Source organism: Lonchura striata, chromosome Z (assembly GCF_050655825.1).
Source record: "Lonchura striata isolate lonStrDom1 chromosome Z, ASM5065582v1, whole genome shotgun sequence".
Classification (NCBI taxonomy): Eukaryota; Metazoa; Chordata; class Aves; order Passeriformes; family Estrildidae; genus Lonchura; species Lonchura striata.
Genome location: NC_140740.1, coordinates 25,980,496 through 26,002,363, shown reverse-complemented (window position 1 = coordinate 26,002,363; position 21,868 = coordinate 25,980,496). Strand labels below are relative to the sequence as shown.

Genomic DNA, 21,868 nt, shown 5'->3' with positions numbered 1-21,868 from the left:
CTGTGCAGCTGCAAAGTCCTGGTCTACCTACACAGCACGACAAAAGCAAGCTCAGAAACGAGTAAATGCATCCAGCCGACTTTGCCTTCCTGCTTTGAGCAGCGCAGCAATGGACAGACAGCTACCTTTCTTCCAATGACACGTACTCACGTTTTGAACAAGCTCTCCTTATTCTGCTCGAATGGAAGCATGTCTGTATAAATTACAATAATAGATTTGAACAGGCATAAATAGCGCTTGGGTTTTTTTTTTTTATTCTTTGGGGAGGAGGGAGTGGGTTAGGGGTGGCATAGTAGGAATGCGTGTAGGAAGTATAGAACAGCACTTCTTTGATTTTGATGTAATTTCAGGGAGGACAAAGCCACTTCCCGCCGCAGCCCGGAGCTAACGCTCAAGCTCCTCAGCCGCGCTGCAGAACTCACCACGAACTTACCAAGCGCCTTCCCGCCCACCCCCATCTCCCTCACGGGCGCCCGGCCGTCCTCCCCGCCATGGGCCGCCACCCGCCACTTTCCGCCCCCGTCAGAGCCGGAGGAGCCCTTTCCTAGCCGCGCCCGCCTTTCTGCGCCCGGTGCGCGCCGTCCCTCCCGGCCAGGCGCCCCCGGCACCGGCCAGGCGCCCCCGGCACCGGCCAGGCGCCCCCGGCACCGGCCAGGCGCCCCCGGCACCGGCCAGGCGCCCCCGCTGCGCCCGCTCCGCCGGGGTGGGGCGGGCCGGCCGCGCTGAGGGCGCGGCGTGGCCGCCATCAGGCGCCGCCCCTAACGGTCGCAGCGGTCGGCGCCAAAATTTGATCGTGGCGGGCGGCGCGGAGCGGGTGCGGAGGAGCGAGTGAGGCGCTGGCATCGAGGGACAGCCCTGCACGGGGGTGAGCGGGCGAGGGGCCGGGAAGGGAAGCAGGCCTCGCACGGCCGATGCGGCGCCAGAGGCGGCAGGGAGGGCTCGCTGGAGCAGGGCCGCGGGCGGCAGCGGTGGGGATGGGGCTCTGCTGGGTCCTCGCTCGGAGCCCGGGCTGCCGCTTCCCGGGATTCGTCCCTCGCGGGCGGTGAGGCTGGACAGGTACGGCAATTCCGCAAGCGGGAGAGGGAGACCGCGCCGTGTCGCTTTGCGACAAACCGTGGCTTTGCCGCGAGTCTATAGCCGAGTGTTCTGATAAACTGTGCGTAAAGTCCCTTAGAAATGCCGAAGTGCAGTTGGGATACTGCCTGGATCTGTGGTTTACTTGGCTTTTTTAGTTTATAAATGTATTATACTTTTGTTGTAAAAGGCATGCGTTCTTTCATTTCCTCGGGTCTAGTTGTTTGTTTGGCAGTATCATTCATTTGATTATTTTTTTTCTTTGATGTGTATAGGATTATACTCCGGATACCTTTCTCAGTGCTCAGAGGAATACTTGGCCTGGAATACCTTTTGGGAGCATTGGGAAGATGTACATTAAGTCAATTGTTCTTGAAGGTTTTAAATCCTATGCTCAGAGGACGGAAATTAGTAACTTTGACCCGCTATTCAATGCCATTACTGGCTTGAATGGTAGTGGCAAATCCAATATCTTGGACTCCATCTGTTTTGTGCTGGGAATCAGCAATCTGTCACAGGTAAAGAGATAGGACATTTAAGAAAAGTCTTTCTTCTGTTAGCAACTTTTAACGTTACTCTAGTGAGTAACCTCCCACGGAAGACCTGACATGGTGTGTCTTTGAAAGAAATATTTTCATTATTTCGATATTTCATTGCATTAATCTGGGTCTCTATCATTGTTGCTCAGCCTTATGTTGAGTTACAACTTCATCCACGTACCACAGTTACACAAGTATGTGGCTTAAAACAATATAGACTAAAAATAACCACTTAAAAGCTAACAGCTTCAAGCTAAAGGTCCTTTTTGCATCTACAGGCACTAATTTACTAATTTGTAATAAATGTTTTCAGTTCTGGATTAAGTCTTAAAATCTGGCTACCTGGTTCATCAGAAAAAGATTTAAAAGTGATTTTCATACAATGCTTATTATTTAAGTGATAATATATCTGCTTTATTTTTACTAAAATATATGTGCTTTGACATCAGTTTCAATCTCTGTCTGAAGATGATTTTTAAATTTGCTTTCTTTCCCATCCCTACCTTCCCCCAGCTGTTGACAAAGCAGGCAGCCCTCTAAGGAACATTTTCTGAATCATTTTCCTGTGAACTGCATTGTGAAAAATAAGTGTTTGTTAAATAAATTTACTGTCAGCTGGCTTTTTTTACAGATGTATTCAGTGTTTTTCAGGAGCCTCATGCAGAAACAGTTATCTGGATAAGTAAAACTAGACTGGCACACACTGTAGTTTCACAATGATAGCACCTTGCAGCTCCCGTGTGCCAGTTCACATGAACTCAAATATGCAGCTAGATCTTTGGTTTTTATATTGATTTCTCCAAGACCTACAGTATTACAATTAAAATGTTAATTTCTTTCAAAAAAGTATTTATCTGTTCCCTGAACTTAGGTGCGAGCTTGCAACTTCCATGATCTAATTTATAAGAGTGGGCAAGCTGGAATTACAAAAGCAACTGTGTCTATTAACTTTGATAATTCAAACAAAAGTCAAAGTCCACTGGGATTTGAAGCTAATGATGAGATCACTGTGACTAGGCAGGTAAGCCTTTAATATCTGTATTTTTTCATAACCTATTTACATTTTTACCATGCTCATGAGTGGGCAGGGAAAAAGGGGGTGATTTTCTGAGTTTCTGCAGTAGAGGCAAGGTTTCTATGTTGCTTTTATAGTGTAGTTAGTTAGAAAAACTGTACCAGTGTACGAGCTAGAAATGTTCATAAAGCAAGTTAAAATTTTCTACCTTGCGGCTTTTACTGCTTTCATATCTTTCTTCTTAATATCTGAACTCTGTGTTAAATTTGGCCTCCAATAGCGAAGGAACCTTTATTTTTCTGGTGAAGATGTTGGGTTTTGGGTTTTGATTACTTTTTGATTATTTTTTTTTAACGTAGAGTTTTTGGAAGGTTTCTTGACAGTATTTTCCTCAATGACTAATCTTATATTTTAGTTAAATATTTTCGATGTCAAACAAGTTCTGTTTTGATGTTCTGCACAGTTTGTACATACATACATATGCAAAAATATAACAAGTGTGATTTGCTCAGATTTTTTTGTTCTTTATTGCAGTTTATATTCTCACAACACCAAGCAGTTTTTTTGTCTTTGTTCTCTAGGTTGCTGTAGGAGGTAGAAGTAAGTATCTTATCAATGGTGTGAATGCTGCCAACAGTCGTGTGCAGGATTTATTCTGTTCCATTGGACTGAATGTCAATAATCCTCATTTCCTCATTATGCAGGTATTGTGTGCATCTTTATAAAATCCAGAAAGAGTAGGACTTGTACTAAATTTAAGATGGGGAGATAGTAGGAAAATAATTAATTCCTAATTAGAGTGTCATTTTACCAAGAAAAAATGAAGTCTGTTAAGTCATTAATATTTCCAGTACAGCATAGTTTGACCCTAAAACACATCTTGTAGCACAAGACCTCATGCGGCCCTCATGTTAGCAAAACTTTTCCGAAATATATTCCCATTTTATTTTTTTTTCTTCTTAACAGCTAGGTATTGCTTTTATAAATATTATAAAATGGTGGGTTTTATTTGCTATTATTTGTGCTCCCATGTTAGACAGCACCTTGAATGAGGTTGAGATATGTACCTTCTTAAGTCAAAATTATCAAAAGAAAGTTGACAAATTGGGAGGACTGTAAGGGACTAGGCAAATCCCTGAAATATTTGCAAGGAATAATAAAACAGAGGATTTATTGATTCAAAGGTAACTGTTCCAAGTGGATGCCAAAGTGAGGAACAGTTTTGTACATACTCTCTTTCTACCTGTTATGTATGAGCTACATGACCAATAAAGCTGGTTTATGATTAGGAGCTTATTCAACATCAGAAACCCAGTAAGACTCTAGGAAAAATATTTGAATTACTCCTTTAAGATGTAGTAAGAACTGTGGAAGATTAGCCTAAGATACATTGTAAAGGGCCACTTCAAATATATTACCTGAAAGAGTGACTTATTTGAACTTTGAAGAGCAAAACAACTGAGTAAACTAGATTATTCTTGTAGCAAAAAAAAAAAAAAAAAACCAAACTTAAAAGTGCTTGAACTTATATACAATGTGTAAAAGTGAATGGAGGTTTGGGGTTTTGGTTTTTCTTTTTACTACTTCATGATACACAACCACTGATCTTGATTTATGTTTCTGTTACCAGGGAAAAATTACCAAAGTTTTAAATATGAAGCCACCAGAGGTAGGAAAGTTGTGGGAGTGTTTTTGTCTAAAGTTATTGAACTGATTTGAATAACAAGAATAAACATGTTGGGAGGGGGACAACAAAAATAAAAATTGGGGAGAGATGAGACATTCAGCTTAATTGAACCAATCTAACATAAGACGAAACATCAAAGTTTTTTGCATTGCTTTATTTTAGATTTTAGCTATGATTGAAGAAGCAGCTGGAACTAGGATGTACGAGTGCAAGAAAATAACTGTCCAGAAAACCATAGAGAAGAAGGAATTCAAACTGAAAAACATTCAAATGGTACTATGTGTTGTAAAGTAGACTTTCATTCATGTTTGTTAAAGATAACTGATCAGCTAGTTCAATGTTGACTTTGTACAGCATTCTAGAATATTTCGTTCCTGCATCTGGAACTAGATATCCATGCCTATACATGTTTAAATTTTAGAGTTCAGTAAAATCAAAATATAAATCTTCTGCTATGTGTTTCAGGTCTTAAATGAGGAGATCGGTCCAACTTTGCAGAAACTGAAAGAGGTATGGAAAAATTAGATTCAAATACTGAAAAAATACTTTCACAACTACCCTGAACCAGTAAGTTTTAGCTAAAACAATAGCATGTTTTCAAGTACTGCAGAGTCTTGTAAGGGAAAGAATTTTGTTATTTTTCCAAGTACACAGAATGTGACATTTTGGACTTCCAGGAAATCCTAGAGAGAGATATAGAGAGAAGGAAGAAAACAACAGAACTAGATAAAAATAGATTTTAAAATGTCTTAGTTTTAAAAAATAAGTCAAGTGGTATTTCTGGTGTGCAGTCTATTATATGAATATTATTTTAGCTGAGAATAACATGAAGAATCCATCCTCTTACTTACAAATACTGATGTTTAGGAGTACTTACAAGATTTCTCTAGTAGCCTTATGTAACTCTGTTTTTTCATCAAAATTTAAATTTAGTGCCTTTTTTTGTTTGTTTGTTTGTTTTGTCCAGAAACGAGCATTATATCTAGAATACCAAAAAGTAGTACGAGAAATAGAACATTTAAGCCGTTTTTGTGTAGCTTATCAGTTTGTTCTGGCTGAAGAAACAAAGATATCCTCCACTGGTATGCTAAAGGAAATGCAAGCTAATGTAGAGAAGTTTAAGGAATCAAGAGCTGAAATTGAACAGAAGGTAAAACAGCTTAATGAACACATAGCAGAGATGGAAAAGAAAAAGGATAAGGTAAATGAAAAAATGAAAATAAACATTGTACTCCTCTGAATACCTGCATACAAAGAATTTTAAGATACTGGAATTATTTCTAAAGATAGTATACCGTTGAATTTTTGTCTTCTGGTGTGTAGCTTAGGTTATGCATTGTTCATTGTCGGTTTTATCTAGAAGATATCAATTTAAAGTTTTTTTTTTGTCTGAAATGTAAATGAAAAATAACTGAAACATAAAAACTGTTTGACTTCATGTTTTTACTCTATGCATTCAATGGTAAGTTTTGCCAGAGGCTTTTTTCTCCCTTTTTGTTGATGTCTCAAAAGAAAAGTAAGGAAAGTTTTGTTTGGCAGTAATCAGTATTGACTTTGATTTTGGGGGCAGTAAATTTCATGACATACAGGATGGCCCATAGAGGCTTTAGTGTTTAAATCCACCTTCTGTACAAGGACAGTGTCCCATCTTATGGAGTGGTGTGGGTCTTCAATAATAGTTCTAGTTAAGTTGTATTTCAGAGGTGGGAGATGATCTGACCTGTTTGTATTGAACACTACTGCCTGCTTGGTCAGATTTCCTTCTACAAAAAGCTCTGAACAGAAGGCAAAGTATTACAAATACTGCATTGGTGTCACAGGCTAAATTAAATTTCCTTTATTACTGGTTGTAGGAAGTTGGTGGTAAACTCCAAGAACTAGAAGCTGCTCTTTCAGCAAATCAAAGAGTTAATGCAAAAGCACAAAGTGCTCTTGATCTCAAGAAGCAAAACTTAAAAGGTGAAGAGGTTAAGTATAAGGAATTGGTAGCACGTATGCAGAAGGTAAGATATTTATATATAATTTTCTTTACATACTAAATTAATTCCGATTGTGGGAACAGCTGTTTTTTTCTTTCCTGTTGTGGTATAAAGAATCCTGTGATTGGCAAGAATTACATTTAGAAGCAGAGACAAATATTAAGGGCATTGTTTAATTTTTTCAACATAAGTAGTAGGTTCTCTTTAGAAAAATATGTGATGCAAATACAAATAAAGTGCAGCTCCTTGTGGTTCCACATTTTTTCTTAAGCTCAGCAGAGGTCTCTGTAGCTTCAAACTACTATGCTTTCTGGATATTTGTTACTCTTAATGTTAAATGAGAAATCTCTGCCTTGCATATTTTTGACAATCAATGTTTCGTTATGCAGGAGGATCATTTTTTAGGTATTGGGAAGAGCGAGATAATTCTAGGTCTTTGGCAGTTGCTACCACTTTCTGTGTTTCATCTCTCTGTAGATATTCAGTACACTCATGGGGCGAGTAACACATTTGAAAACATGCAAAGACATATTGCTAGATCACAAAATCTGACAAAGGGTCATAGAAATTTAGATGATAAAAACTACTTGTTGCTCCTCAGCTAAAGAACTTGAATTTCAAAGTAATAGACTCAGGTTCTCTCTTTTTTTTTTTTTTCTGTTTTGCTGAAGGATTCTAAAGCATTAATGTCAAAGGAGAAAGAGGTAAAGAATCTAGAGAAAGAACTAAATGTTTTACTGGAAGAAAGTGAAAAAGATGCACATGCTCTAGTTGCAGCACAACAGCATTTTAATGCTGTATCTGCTGGCCTGTCCAACAATAAGGATGGTGAAGAAGCTACTCTTTCAGGACAGATGATGATCTGCAAAAATGAAATTAGCCAAGCAGCAATAGAGGCTAAACAGGTAAGAAAAAAAACTCTGCATGTCTCAGACCTGCCTTCATGCTTTTGGAAATTGTCTGAAAACCAATTGACAGATGCTTGAAAGATCAATGAAAAGAGGTGCAGAATATTTATGCAAGATATTTTACATTTTAGCATATGCATTAAACTAACTTTTTGATAAAATATAACTGAAATATCCTTGCACAGGAAAATGCTGTAGCATTGCTGCAAGGAAGTATTAGAAACTGACATTTGAGATATAAAGTAGGATTCACTGTACTCAAATGATCAATAGTATTGAATAGGAAAAAATGAGGATTGTTGTTTATGGTGGACAATCAAAGAGATTTTGGCAGTTAAACTTAATGGAATCAAAATAAAGATGCATGTCATTTTGAAATAGAGAGTTTAGAAGAAACTATTTTCTCCTTAGTTAAATTGTATGTTCATCACATGACTGAAAGAGATGATGCTTGTTTTGTCTTAGGCTAGAAGACCTCTGCTGGGGTAGTTCTGATAGCAGAGTTTAAATTTCAAAAGTTCACTTTCTTTGTCTCACTTAGAGAGAAATTCTTCATAGAGTAATAAGGACAGCTATATCCCACCTTAAATTACTTTGTTTCCTCTCAGAGTTTATTCATGTTCTAATATGTTACCATAGTTAAATACAAGACCTATGGTTTTGGTTCTAAATAACCTTTGCCATTATTTTCAAAAGCTAAGGCTGTTTTTTTGTCATATCTGCAACCAGTGGAAAATTGCATAAATTAGATAGGCAGCTTGATAGAGCAAGTGTTTTAAATTTGCATCTGCGAGTTTGTCTTTGAAGATCTGGTTCCAAATTTGCTTACTCATTATAGGCACAAATGAAATTGAATTATGCACAAAAAGAATTAAAGGCAAAAGAAGCTGAAGTTAAAAAGATGGATGAAGGCTACAAGAAAGACCGAAACACATTTGAAGCTGTTGAAAAAATGAAAATAACCCTAGAGAAGCAAATAAAGGAGCTGGAATATTCAGGTCTGTACAGACTTCTGCATAATTTTGAGGCAATCTGCAAAGGAGTATGGAAGTGTCATGAGTTGACCCTGATTTCATGCCAGGTGTTTGCCAAAAGGTGTTCTATCACACCACTTCTTAACTAGACAGAGGAGATGATATACTGCAAAAGCTCATATGTTGAGATAAGGACAGGGAGAGCTCACTTGACAATTACTGTCATGGGCAAAATAGATTTGACTTGGGGAAATCAATTTAACTTAATTTCCCAGGCTCTATTTTGTTTCTCATTTTCTGTACCTCCTCTCCATGAGTGGTGCAGAGGGATAGGGAGTGGAGGCTGCAGTCAGTTCCTTACACGTTGTCTCTCCCACTCCTTCCTACTCATACTCGCAACCTTCCCCTGCTCCACCATAGGGTTTTTCTCCAAGGGAGGCAGTCCTTATTGAACTTCTTGAGTGTGAATCCTTCTCATGGCCTGCAGTGTTTCACAAACTGCTCCAGCACAGGTCCCTCTCAAGGAGTGCAGTCCCTCAGAAGCAGGCTACTCCAGTGTGGGTCCCCTTGGGGGTCACACATCCTGCCAGAAAACCTGCTCCAGCATGGGCTTATCTGTCCGTGCAGTTTCTGACAGGACTCTGCTCCAGTGTTGGTTTCCACAGGCTACAGGTGGATACACTGTACACCATGGTCCATGTTGCTACATCAGCATAGTTTTCACCACAGGCTGCAGGAGAATCTCAGTTCCAGTGCTTGGAGCACTTCCTCCCTGTCCTTCACTGGCCTTGGTGTCTGCAGGACTGTTCCTCTCGCATATTGTCACTACTTTCCAGCCACTGCAGATAGGTTTGGCCTTTTTTTTCCCCTTTCCATAATATGTTATCCCAGAGGTTTCACTACCATCAGTGATGGTCTTGGCCTTAGTCTGCCTTGGAGCTGGCTGGAGGATGCAGAAACAAAAGAAAACAAAAGAATTTATGCACTGCTTCCCATCAGGAATTAGAAGGCATTTTTCAGCCACTTCTTGTGACGTAGGATCTCAGTACGCTGTTTTGGAAGGCTGTTTTGGAAGACAAAGGCCTTAATAATGGATGCTCCCTTCCCTCATCCTTTCTCTTAGCTTTTACTGATGAGCACACTTTCATAATAGTATGGAATATCTGTTGGGCCCCATATCCTGTCTATGTCCCCTCCCAACCTGTTGTCCACTCACAACCTACTGGCTTTTGGAAGAGGGACTGGAGGGATAGCCTTGGTGCTGTGCCAGCATTCTTAGTAGCCAAAGCTGTGTTACATCTATTCAGTAGAAACACAAACAACAGCACTATGAGTGCTGCTGTTGGACATCTCACCCAGCCCCAGTGCAGGAGGGAAATGAAAATCCAGCACATTGCTTTCAAGCATAAATTCCTCTGATGTGAGCTCTGCAAACTCTTAAACTTTGACAGACAGCAGCTTAAAATAATTTGATTGAATCAACTTTGGGCTGAACATTTTGAAGTTTGATGGCACAATTAAACTCCAGCTAAAATTTAGATGTTAAAAGAGACCAAGACTCTTATTACTTCCTGGTTTTCTGTACCTAAAACACTTCTTAGAGTTTGTTTCTAATGCCAGGTAGCAGTTGTTTCAGACACTACTGTTAGCTGATATTCCAGATTAACCTTTAGAGAAGAACATACTCTTTAAACTTTTTTCTTTGCATGTTTGGTGTCATGATGGTATAAATTTATTTAGTTTGAAAATTTAAAAATTATTTTAAAAAGTCTTCTCTACATATATGTAGATAAGCAGTGTAAGATGCCAATTTTTAAGCTAATAGATTTCTCTGCTCTGGATATATGTCTACTGTTTGTGTTCACCTCTAAAGAAGAAAAAAGGGAAGAAGCCCTCCTAGCAAAAAAGAAGGCATTGATTTTTGATATCAGCCGGCTAAGAGAATTGAATGAAAAATTACTAGCAAGACTTCCTCAGCTACAGTTTACATACAAGTAAGATCTCAGTGTGATCCTGAAAGATGTTTGAAAAGGCTTTTGGGGGCCTTTTACCACACAATTCTACCAATGTCTTAGCTTTTGCTGTCTTTTTCTTACTGCCAGTGAATAATGACTGTCTAACCCATGCTGCAAAGTGAAGAGGAAGGGGAAGGTGAGGGGGAAAGTCAGGAAGTCATAGAATCTTCTCTAAGTCACTAGAATTTAAAAGTTTTGTCTGATGGCATTTCCAAGTCATAAACTCAGTAGCTAAAGCCATAGAATCCAAAGGTATAAACTGGGACATATGTAATCACTGTTTCCTGCCTGTGGACTCAAGTAGACTTGCTCCTTGGAGGTCAACTCCGGCCAAATATCTGTATTCCCAGGTTTAATTTTTTGTGTAATAGGCTGAGCATACTCCTATAGCTGTGGTAATAGCAGAGCCCATTGGAAAAATCCATTGAAATAATGCGGAAATAAATCAAGAATTACATTCTTTTAATGACTATGTAACTGAATCATATGTAACTGACTATTTAGTGTTGAATCTCTTCCTGTGGAGTATTTAATGTAACCATTTTTTTGTGGGTTATTTTTCTGATAGAATTTAGAATTGCTTATAAAAGACCAAGAAGCATCATGGGTTTCAAATGTAAATTTTTTAAGGATGTGTGAGAGAAAACATTCACAGTCACAATTTATATTTATTTTAAGATATCCAGAAAAAGGATGGAATGCAAGCCGGGTGAAAGGCCTTGTTGCGTTTCTTATCACTGTGAAACTTCCATCCAATGCCAAAGCCCTGGAAGCGGTGGCTGGAGGGAAACTCTATAACCTTGTTGTGGACACAGAAGTAAGTTTATTTCATTAGTACACAATTCTTAAATTTTGAGATGTGGTTGCATGATTTGGGTTGGCAAGCATGTGCCTTGTTACTGAATGCTTGAGAGGGGTTTGAACCTACGTACATGTTTTAATTGGGTCAAGAAAGGCATACATAGTTGGTGACAACAATGTGTTCTTCCAATGCCCTGCTGTCTTACTTTACAAAATTACTTGTGTACTCAGGTATGCTTTGTACCTATTTTTCATTTGAGGTTACTGGCAAAAAGCTGTTAGAGAACGGTGAACTAAAGCGTCGATACACCATCATTCCCTTAAACAAAATTTCACCCAGGTGTCTTCAAGAAAACACAGTCAAGTTGGCCCAAAGCCTGGTATGTAAATAAATACACTCTTTACACTATATTGCTTCTGTCCCATTTTAATTTTATTTCTGTATTAAGAACTTGAGATTCTTAATGGGTATTTTAATAAGAATTTGTACAGGGTTTGATGATATATTGATTTTGTTTTCCTTTGTATCCTTTCAATTTTCTGAGGGTTAAATGGGTATTAATTATTCCACTTGTAACTGAAATTGTTTTAAAATGCAATGATACTTTTGTAAGAGTTGTATCAACAAAAGACAAATCAAATTTGAAACTTCTTTTAACTTAAGGCATACTAATTGCATTTTGTTTGATTTCTAGGTTGGACATACTAACTTGTATTTAGCCCTTTCTCTAATTGGGTATGAATCTGAACTGCAAAAAGCAATGGAATATGTCTTTGGAACAACATTTGTCTGTAATAACATGGATAGTGCTAAGAAAGTGACTTTCAACAAAAGGATAATGACAAGATGTGTTACTCTTGATGGAGATGTGTTTGATCCCCAAGGAACTCTGCATGGAGGCAATTGCTGGTTCTATTCATACAATACTAATAATATTATGTGCTGATTTGTTTACTGCTCTTGCATATTTTTTATAAAATTTAACAGTAACCTTTTTACTTAGATATGTACTGGGAATAATACATTTGAGCTAATGCAAAGTTGTCTTCAGCTGAAATAATATTAATTAGTTTAAGAAAAAATTAATTATAAACTTGACGTAATTTAGATTTTAAATACTTCAATCTTATTAAACTGTATAATCCTCTTGGACGCAAAAGTGCTTGGAATTCAAGCACTTTTTGAAGTAATTAATCATTGGTTTGTGATAATCTCATAAATTATGGAAAGTTAGCTGTTTGCATAAGACACGCATGTACAATATTCAAAGACTACTGAACTATGTTCTGTAACAGATGAGGTAGTCTTTCTCTCCTGAGAACTCTAGCTTAGCCTAGTGCCTTCTCTGTTTCTCAACTAAAATAAATCATCAGTCTGCCTCATTGTTAATGTTTACAATTTGCAATTACCAGTGGTGAATCCACTGGTTTGATTCCAATCAGCCTGGCTTTTAAATTTTTTCATTGAACAGGTGCATCCTTACAGGCTGGATCAATATTGTCTAAACTTCAAGAAGTGAAAGATGTTCAAACAGAACTCCAGAAAAAGGAATCTGAACTTGAAGCAGTAGAGAATGAGTTGGCAACCTTGAAGACAGTTGCTGAAAGGTAAGGTTTGCATTATACAATGTGTAAAATTTCTCTTAATGTGATTGAGTAAATTTAATGTAATGAGTTATTTTGGGTGGCCATAGACCTTTTGAGAATGTAATATGCAGAAAGTAATTCCCTTCCTCTCTCTCCTCCCAATAAAATTAGTAAGTTCAGTAATCAAAAAGCAAATTCAGTTTTTAAATAAGACATGCAAAACCACTTTGTTTTGGATAATACAGGGCAAAAAAAAGGGTACACATTGGTAGGTAATTGAAATTGGTTGAATTTTCATTAAGTCTACTGAAGAATGGATCTGTTCTAGACATATTTTTAACACCTGTACACAATTCCAGTTTGTGGTCAGTCTAATTTTTCTCACAAGGAAATAAAAAGATGTTAAAAAGGACTATCTGAGTGATACTGCTGTAAGCATTTAAATAAAATAATATTAAGTATATTTGATTTTTAGCTACTCAGTTACTGAATACTGTATTAAAAAATGGAACAAAAAAATTATGTTCAGTCAATTCTGCAAAAATATCCTAAGGAAGTAGTGTTGTATAATATGCTACTACCAGCTGGATTTGTTTCTTCAAATTGTTTTGCGCTGCAGTAGACTTCCTGAAATATCACCAAGAAGAGGAAGGAACTTCTGCTTTTAGATACCTTTTCTTTAATTCTTCACCCTAACATCTGTCATGCTGCCAGTTGGGAAAAAAGTTGCATTTGTTTTAATAGGTCAGATCAGGTCTAAATAGCAGGAGCTACATATATAATAACTTGCATGCCTATAAACCTCACAATTATTATTTAAAGCAATTATATCGGATTTTCATTCATTTAAGCTTATTTGCCGTACTGTCATCACTGTATCTCTCACATGAGAAACAGAATATAGATATTCATCTACTTATTTCAGCTTTGAAAGTGAGATGCAGTGTTTGTCACTACTGTCTCCAAAGGTATCAGCATCTGAAGCAACAATGGGAGCTGAAGTCTGAGGAAGCAGAGCTGCTGCACAAGAAGCTTTGTCAAAGTGCTTACCACAAACAAGAGGAAGAGCTGATTGCCCTGAAGAAAACCATTGGTGACAAATGTGTTCTTACTCTCATCTGAAAACTAATTGCTGAGAATGAGATGGATATCAGGCTGTTTGAGTTACACATCCTTTATTTAAGAAAGAAGTACTTTTCACTTTAAAAATAATAGCTTTATATTTTGGAACATGTAACAAGCACAGAATCACAGTATACTTGCACAGAAGTGATTCACTTAAAGATGGTCATTCGCTTATAGTGAAGGCTATACTCTTATTGAATGTTTTTTATATACTTTGTAAAGGAAAATACATCTTTGCAGGGAAGTTTAAAAATTGATTTAATCCCATATTTGTGTAATCTTTACTTTTTTCAAGCCATCTATTTTTGTAGGTACTTAAGGTTAATAATATAGTTTGCATAACAAGAAAGCATGGGAAAGAAATAGCTGAGTGAAGACAAAATTGCACAAAATGTAGCAACAAGTAAAATGTCTAAAAAATGGCCAGAAGTGATACACATCTAGATCTTATATTCTAGGGATAGGATGATATCTTGTTAGATAGCCATCTGATTAATTCTTGATCCTTTGACTTGACATTCTTCCCTCTGTTAAAAAAAATGGTCATCTTTTCATAATGCCTGTTTGATCTCCTACCAATAACTGATAGAAAAAGTACAGTTTTAGAGTAATCATTGAAATACCTGACTTCAGCAACTAGTGAGTGCTCAACCACTTTTTTCCTGTTGGGGCAAAGAGATTTATTTCATTTGTCATTTAGGATGTAAATTTAAAGATGAGAACAGTGCTCAGTCTCAATACTCTACTTCTTGATTCAGCATCTTGTGAAGAGACAATAAACAAAACCGAAGAGAGCAAAAAGAAAGCAGAAAAAAAATACAAGGAATTGGAGAATAAAATTAAAAACGCAGAAGCAGAATGTCTAAAAGAGAGGAAAAATGCGGAGCAGAAACTAGACAATGCCAAGAAAAAGGCAGACATTTCAAGCAAAAAAATAAAAGACATGCAGCAGGTAAAACTTCACTTCTGTTGCCAGTTCTCTTAATGCTAAAAGTGGCTGCATAAAGCAGAAAGTATGATTCTCCTGAGGTTTTAATACTCTCAGTTTTGGGACTTAATATATTACTGTGCAGTCACCAACATAGTCACTGACTGAGGTTTTTTGTATTTTTATTTTATTATTTTGTGGGATTGCACTCTTGCTCAAGAATGGATGCTGTTAATCTTCTACAACTTTTACTACATCAAACTGAATCTTAATTATTTCCATTTAAGTATAACTAATAAATTGGAAAAAATCTCTTTAGGAAGTGAAAGCTTTAGTTCTGGAACTTGAAGAGCTGAAACAAGAGCAGGCCTCCTATAAACTACAGATAACAGCTGTAGAGGAAGCAATCAAATCCTACCAGGATGAAGTGGATGCTCTGGTGGCTGAAGTGGCTAAAACAGAGGTAGAAATGAATAAATACTGTGTTTCGTTATCTGTTTTGATGTTACTCTGTGATCCTCTGAACCTCACATTATAATGTGTATTTTTTTCTGCAGATTTACTGCACTCAATCAGCCTAGGTAGTTATTTTTTCGCTTCACTTTCACATGTGAATTTTTTTCTCCTTGCTGTGTAGAGTTCTAATAAGACTATAATGCCAACTTTAGAAGAGGCCAATAAATGTCTGCTGATTTGCTTTTTCAGGAATCTGTAGAGAAAGCACAGAAGGAGCTTACCAAGCAAAAGGAAGTAATGGCATTACATGATAATGCAATTAAAGACAAATCTGCAGAGATGGTAAAATACAGAGAACAAAATAATGAATTACAGCTTAAGGTTAAAGAATTAGAACACAGCATCACCAAATGTGAACAAGAGGCTGCTGATGCTGATGCCAAGGTATTTTGAAATTGTGCTTTTCTTCACATTGTGACCAAGGATGGTTATTCCCTTGCCACATACAAAGGGAACATGAAAGCCTTTTTCCTTTAAGCACTGTCATATTTGCAGCTCTCAATATAAAATTTTTATCTGAGGAAGAGGGATTGTACATTGTAAAAGAGCTTATCTGTATGGAGTAACAGGGGGTAGATCATGGTGAGAAAGTGATCAGTAAGAACATTCTGACTGTATGGACAAATTCGCTAACTAATTAAAGAAAGCAATTCCATGATGTAGTGATATTGGCATAGTTCAGATGTAGAAAAAATGTGTTTGAAGTAAGTAAGATGTACATGAAAGTTACCTTAAATGGTTCATTTGTCCACAGTGAAGGAAATCACACAAAACATTGTAAAGATATGTGCCTGTACTGCATTGGGGTAGAAGAATTAATGTGGTAATTTCAGAATCTAGGTGGGGTTTTGTTTGTTTGTTTGTTGTTTTGGTTGGTTGGTTGTTTGTTTTAAGCATGAGGAAAAAGCCTCAACATAACTTTTTGTTTAAAGGTGGCCAAAATGCTGAAAGAATATAAGTGGATAGCTTCAGACAAACCACTCTTTGGCCAGCCAAACACAGCCTATGATTTCAAAAGTTGCAACCCTAAAGAAGCAAGTCAGAAGCTGCAGAAATTGCAGGAGCATAAAGAGAAGATGGGAAAGAATGTGAACACCACAGTTATGAACTTGCTTTCTGATGCAGAGGAAAGGGTAAATATTCTATGCTTTTATCTGTAAAGATTGGGCAGGCTGGTCATATGGTATATACAGTATATACCAATATATATAATGTAGCTTTATGTTTTCATGTGCTCTATTTCTCAATACACCAAAAATAAACTAAACCTTTTGCTGGTTCTTTCATACTAATATTACATCTTTAAATTGTTCATTAGTGCACCAGGTTTTTAAGTTACTCATAATTGTGACTTTGGATGGTAAAAAATACTATTTTATTCCTTCCTACCCCAGTTCATCCTAAGCTGAAGTATTAGCAAGCTTTGTGATGTTCATTAGAGTATCTAAAATCTATACACTGAATTAAAAATTGCAGACCGAAAATATATTCAAGCTTGATGTTGTTTCTTGAATTAATCTGTATTTTCAGGCTATTCAAGGATTGTCTGAAAATTGCCCACCAATTTTATCCTTCAACTTTTCTAGTACTGTTTCCTCCTATAAGCCTCCAGAACTATCCTTTCTTCTATGGAAAAGCAAGTGAAACATGATTAACTTCGGAAGTGCAAGAACGATATTTCAGAGCAATGTCGTTCTTCCCCCTTGCTGATTGTTGAAAATTCTGATGCTTTAATTTGCAAATAATCCCCAAATTTATATCCCTCATGCAGCTAAATGAATGCACTGGATTTTAATCTTGTGGTTAATTACTATTTCATAACTACACAATGATACAGTGAAGCTGTAAGATTAGCACAAAATGCATTTGAGCACAAAGTTCATTGAAATCAATCTTTTATTCTCTTTGCACCAGTACAATGACTTAATGAAGAAAAAAAGAATTGTAGAGAATGACAAGATAAAAATTCTTGCAGTTATTGAAGAGCTTGACCAGAAGAAAAAACAAACTTTAGATATTGCTTGGAAAAAGGTATGACACTTGAAACTTATCTTCATGTTTTAGTTAAGGATCAGATTTATTTTGGATTACTGTTTTGCATATTTCCTTGGGGAAAAAAAAGTCTGTTTTCAAACTACCATCCCTGACCCATATTTTAAAATACCCACTTTGTTTCTCCTGTTTATTCCCACTTTTGAGAATAAGACATTAATTCTTTGAGAAGTGCAAAGGTCAATTTAAACCTGAAAAAATACTTTCTCATTCCCTTTTAGTGTACACAAACGTTTCATGAAGGTTAAGGCATATTGAAATCCAGCTGAGTTTTATTTTTGGGTTTGGTTTTTTTTTTTTCCTTAAAGCAGTATCTTACTAGAGTAAAAATTCTTTATTGCTATGTTGCCCTCTAGAGTGCAGGGCTGTGGACCTATGGTAGTGCTTCTGTTACTGTCAGGGTAGAGCAATGTCTGATTTATGTTTCTGTTACCCAGGCACTTTGCCTTTTTACCAGGTCTCTCATATAATGAGAGACTTTATACAAAAGTATAAAATTATCCCTTTCTACATGGAAATGTTCTGACACTTTATTTTCTGCTGTACCAGCGGAACTTGTGGTTTTTGGCTTTTGATAAAATTTATTTTAATCAAGATTAAATTGCACATAGATGAAGTATCTATTTAATTATTATGCTGCCTGTATATAGGATATCACTGAAAAAGTGGTACCTTTTAATTGTAAAAATTGTGTTTGGCAGAATTTAGTGAGCTGTAATGCAAAAGCACACACATGTTGGAATACGTGTTTTCAGATAAATTCCTAAACCTAGGACATTTTTAATCTACATTTACAAAGTTGCATCCCATCTCATACCTGGACATTGCTTAAGTAAACCTGGGAAGAAGAAGAGTTGGGAGGATGCCAGCATGTATCTCTTACATGGTGCTTGTACTTTTAGTAGTCCATTAATTGAAATGGAAATTGCAATTTGCCGGTTTATAAATCTGAGTTAGGGCCATAATCATTTCCCTGGCTGATAGCATAGAGAAGCCTTCCAATATGTCTTTCATTGGATCCTTCTAAAATACTTAGCATGAGGTGTCATATATCCTTTGGTGTTGCTTCTCTCTTCATTGCAGAAAAAGTAAAAGCTAACATTTTCTCACTGTCCTGTATGTGACATGGGAAGTCACCATGTTGAACTGGAAAGATGTCTTGGGTGTCGTGCTGCTCATCACTATGTTTTTTACTCTTTGTGCTCTTGATCCAAAGCACGCTTATACATCTTTTGTGGTCTGACTTCTAGGTCAATGAAGACTTTAATTCCATTTTCTCAACACTCCTACCTGGAGCCAGAGCTATGTTAGCACCCTCTAAAAGTCACAATGTCATTGTTGGTATGGAGTTCAGGGTTGGCTTAGGAAAGATCTGGAAGGAAAACTTAACAGAACTTAGTGGAGGACAAAGGTTGGTGAATTCACTTGTTTTCCATTGTCATTTTGTATGTAATTGATACGTCTAACTAATTAAAGTTCTAAAAAGCAAAAAAATTAATCTTTTTCTTGTCAAGTCAGGGACTCTGCTTCCTTCCTAATGAACTCAATATTGAAAGCACTATTAATATATTCTGACTTAGAACAATGCTTTACTTACTATAACAAGCAAGATTTTGCTCCAGTCACACAGAAGTGGGGAAAAAAAAAATTTGAATGGTGATAAAACCATTTAGTACTACCACTACTTTAGGTAGTACTAACATAACACTGAATTAAATGCTCCTCTCCTTGAGCTGTAACCACAAAAATCTATATAGGCAAGTATTTCGCTGGTATAAAGTTAGTGTCATGGCAAACAGTTTCCTTCTCCGGTGTTTATGGCTACTGTGTAGGGCATGTACTTCTTTGCAACTTCTAAGGAAAAAAAAGATCTTTACTAACTGAAAAGCAGAAACAGAATTTAGGAAGAGGTGAGACAGAGATATAGAATTCTGTCACATTCTGTTCTGTCTAAGGACAGAATAGTTGAAGAACCAGATATGGAAAAACACTGCAAAACTTAGAATTGGGGATTGAACAACAGCATAATTTCAAACATCATCACCCAACTAATGTGATCTTCCAATAAGAAAAAGTAATATTTGCTGTTTCTGACAGAAGACTTCATGTTTTGAAATAGGGAAACTAATATTCCATCTCTTCAGAACCATAGCAGTAATGTGCTTTTGAGGGACTATTTTAGAATCATAGAATCATTTAGGCTGGACAAACTGTCTTAAGACCATCAAGTTCAACCATTAGCTTAACTGCCAGGTCCACCATTAAACCATGTCATTAAATCCCACATCTACATGTCTTCTAAATCTCTCAATGAGTGCTGACTCAAGCACTTCAGTAGCAACCCATTAAAATGCTTGATAACCATTTCAGTGAAGAAATTTTTCCAGATATCCAATCTAAACCTACCCTGATGTAACTTAAGGCCATTTCCCCATGGTCTGTCTCATTATCTGGGAGAAGAGGCCAATCCCCACCTGGTTACACCTTCCTTTCTGTGGAGAGCAATAAGGTCCCTCCTGGACCTCCTTCTCTCCAGGTTAAACAACACCAGTACCTGATTCTCACCAGACTTGTGATCCAGACCCTTTACCACCTTCATTGCCTTTCAACAATTCTTTTCAAAAGCCAGAGCCCTTCATGTGAGACTAAATCATAATTTTCTTGTCTCCATACTAGATCATTGGTGGCCTTATCCTTGATATTAGCCATGCTCCTCTTCAAACCTGCCCCAGTTTACATCTTGGATGAAGTGGATGCAGCTCTTGATCTCTCTCATACCCAGAATATTGGGCAGATGCTTCAAACTCATTTCAGACGCTCCCAGGTATGTTCTTGAAATTATTGTGGTAATAGAATGGTTTGGGTTGGAAGGGGCCTTTAAAGATTATCTAAATCAATCCCCTGCCACGGACAGGGACACCTTCCACCAGGCCAGATTGCTAAGGGTTCTGTTATTTACAAAGGCAGTTTGGCACTGAGGGCTCTGAGCTGTTTACCCCTTTCATCCTATAGATGTGTGTTGTATTTCTGAGTTGTTTCAACTGAAAACTAGACTGACATGGCAGTTGTGAAACTTGAATGTTGTTGCTGCACTGGTTAAAAGGGACCAATAGGGAGGAGTATTTGTGATATGCTCAATTTCAGGCATAACAATGTCCTGAATTCTTTTTTCCTAGAGATATTTAATTTGAGGTTAAAGATATTTCATGTTGACCCTAATGAAATTAGTCAGGCAGTACTGGAAAGGATCTCTGTATCATTGTGACCTGTACAAAAGAGAAAAAGAGGCAGTACCTGTCTCTGTTTGATGTAATTTGACCATTCCAAATTATTTGAGGAGGGGAACCAGTATTGCAAAATTATTTGAGTAGTATCTTTTGACTAAGTAAGATCTTGCATTCTTTCATAATTAGTGGCAGTTATGTCCATGTTTTCTTCCACCGCAAACAGGCATCCTGCATTGTGGATTGTATCCCAGGCCAGGTGCTGGGATATGGACAGGAGTGTCATTAGCTGCAGAAAAAGTGGGTTTACATGAAAAAAGTGGGTTTACAGTAAAAGTGGACCTGTGTAACACAGATCCCACAGTTGGGACCTCTTGAACCTTGGTTAGTTTTAAATATTTTTTTAAGATTATTACTGAGGTATTAGCCAAATTTAGGAAAAGAAGTCCTCTCTTTGGAAGCCTTTTCTAGTGTTGTTTGGATAGCAACATTTATTTTAAGTATTTCTGGTTTGTTTTAGTTTATTGTGGTGTCCTTGAAAGAAGGAATGTTCAACAATGCAAATGTCCTCTACAAGACCAGGTTTGTGGATGGTGTATCCACTATTGCAAGATACAGCCAGATTGAAAAGCAGAGACAAAAAAAGCGTGGACAAGAAAGTGCCAGAAAAAGAAAAATTACGGAGAACGGTGAACTGAGTGACATAGGACCCCCAAAGCTACACATCCCTATTCTTTCACAAATCTCGTAACAAGTTAAAAACATCAGGAAGCAACAAGGAACATTTATGTGTTTTAATGTTTGTTTTAGTTGGTATTTGCATTTTATTATAGTCTGTAATAGCCTGTTCTTTTAAGTAAGCTGGACAATTTTGATCATTATGGTGTGATGCAAGTCCTGTCATTCCTCTCTAACATTTACATATAAATGTATATAAGCAGTAACTTTTAGTAAACTTAAAGCCTTTAGATGAGGAAAAGCTGATTCAACTACCAGTGTTCTATTCAGAAGACCTATTGCCAAGTGTAGTAAGTCTTCCTTGCCTGTTGTCAAATTCCACAGAAAAGTGTCACTGGTAATTTTTGTTAAGGAGCAAAGCAATCCTCAACAACTAACTACCAAAATTTTTTTACAATTTTTTTACCTGTTGTTTTTCCAAGATAAATATGATATACAATACAACCTGGTTGTGTGTATGTTTGCCTTCCTCAAAGTTTTTCACTGAACAGTGCCTTCTCAGAATTGAACCCTTTCTGAGTTTTTACATTCTTACCTGAATGTATCCTGCTGCTTTCACTGGCCAGAAATGACACGTCGTGGGGCTCAAGTCCAAAGCAGCTTTATCATAGCACTACAGAGCAGGTCTCTGCTCACCACAGCACAGGACCCGTGTCTGTGTATGGTGGGTGTGTGGTCTGATGGCATTTCCCTGGCCAGATGATAC

General features: G+C 37.2%; 1 protein-coding gene across 2 annotated transcripts; it reads left to right on the top strand.

Annotated features, from left to right (window-relative positions):
- Positions 1–789: 789 nt before the first annotated feature.
- On the top strand, positions 790–21,620 carry SMC2 (structural maintenance of chromosomes 2). Of its 2 annotated transcripts, none has more exons than XM_021525054.4 (25): positions 790–865; positions 1,350–1,592; positions 2,485–2,634; positions 3,210–3,332; positions 4,259–4,297; positions 4,478–4,588; positions 4,781–4,825; positions 5,283–5,516; positions 6,169–6,318; positions 6,966–7,199; positions 8,041–8,200; positions 10,050–10,170; positions 10,870–11,008; positions 11,253–11,372; positions 11,688–11,892; positions 12,465–12,600; positions 13,548–13,672; positions 14,463–14,656; positions 14,952–15,095; positions 15,338–15,532; positions 16,081–16,281; positions 17,063–17,179; positions 18,451–18,611; positions 19,877–20,024; positions 20,945–21,620. In XM_021525054.4, the coding sequence occupies exons 2-25, from the start codon at positions 1,425–1,427 to the stop codon at positions 21,173–21,175; spliced, it is 3,651 nt and encodes a 1,216-aa protein (XP_021380729.1). In that variant the 5' UTR covers positions 790–865; positions 1,350–1,424; the 3' UTR covers positions 21,176–21,620. The 2 variants fall into 2 exon arrangements, with proteins under 2 accessions (XP_021380729.1, XP_085423299.1); XM_085567173.1 differs by having other exon boundaries at positions 790–1,056.
- Positions 21,621–21,868: the final 248 nt, after the last annotated feature.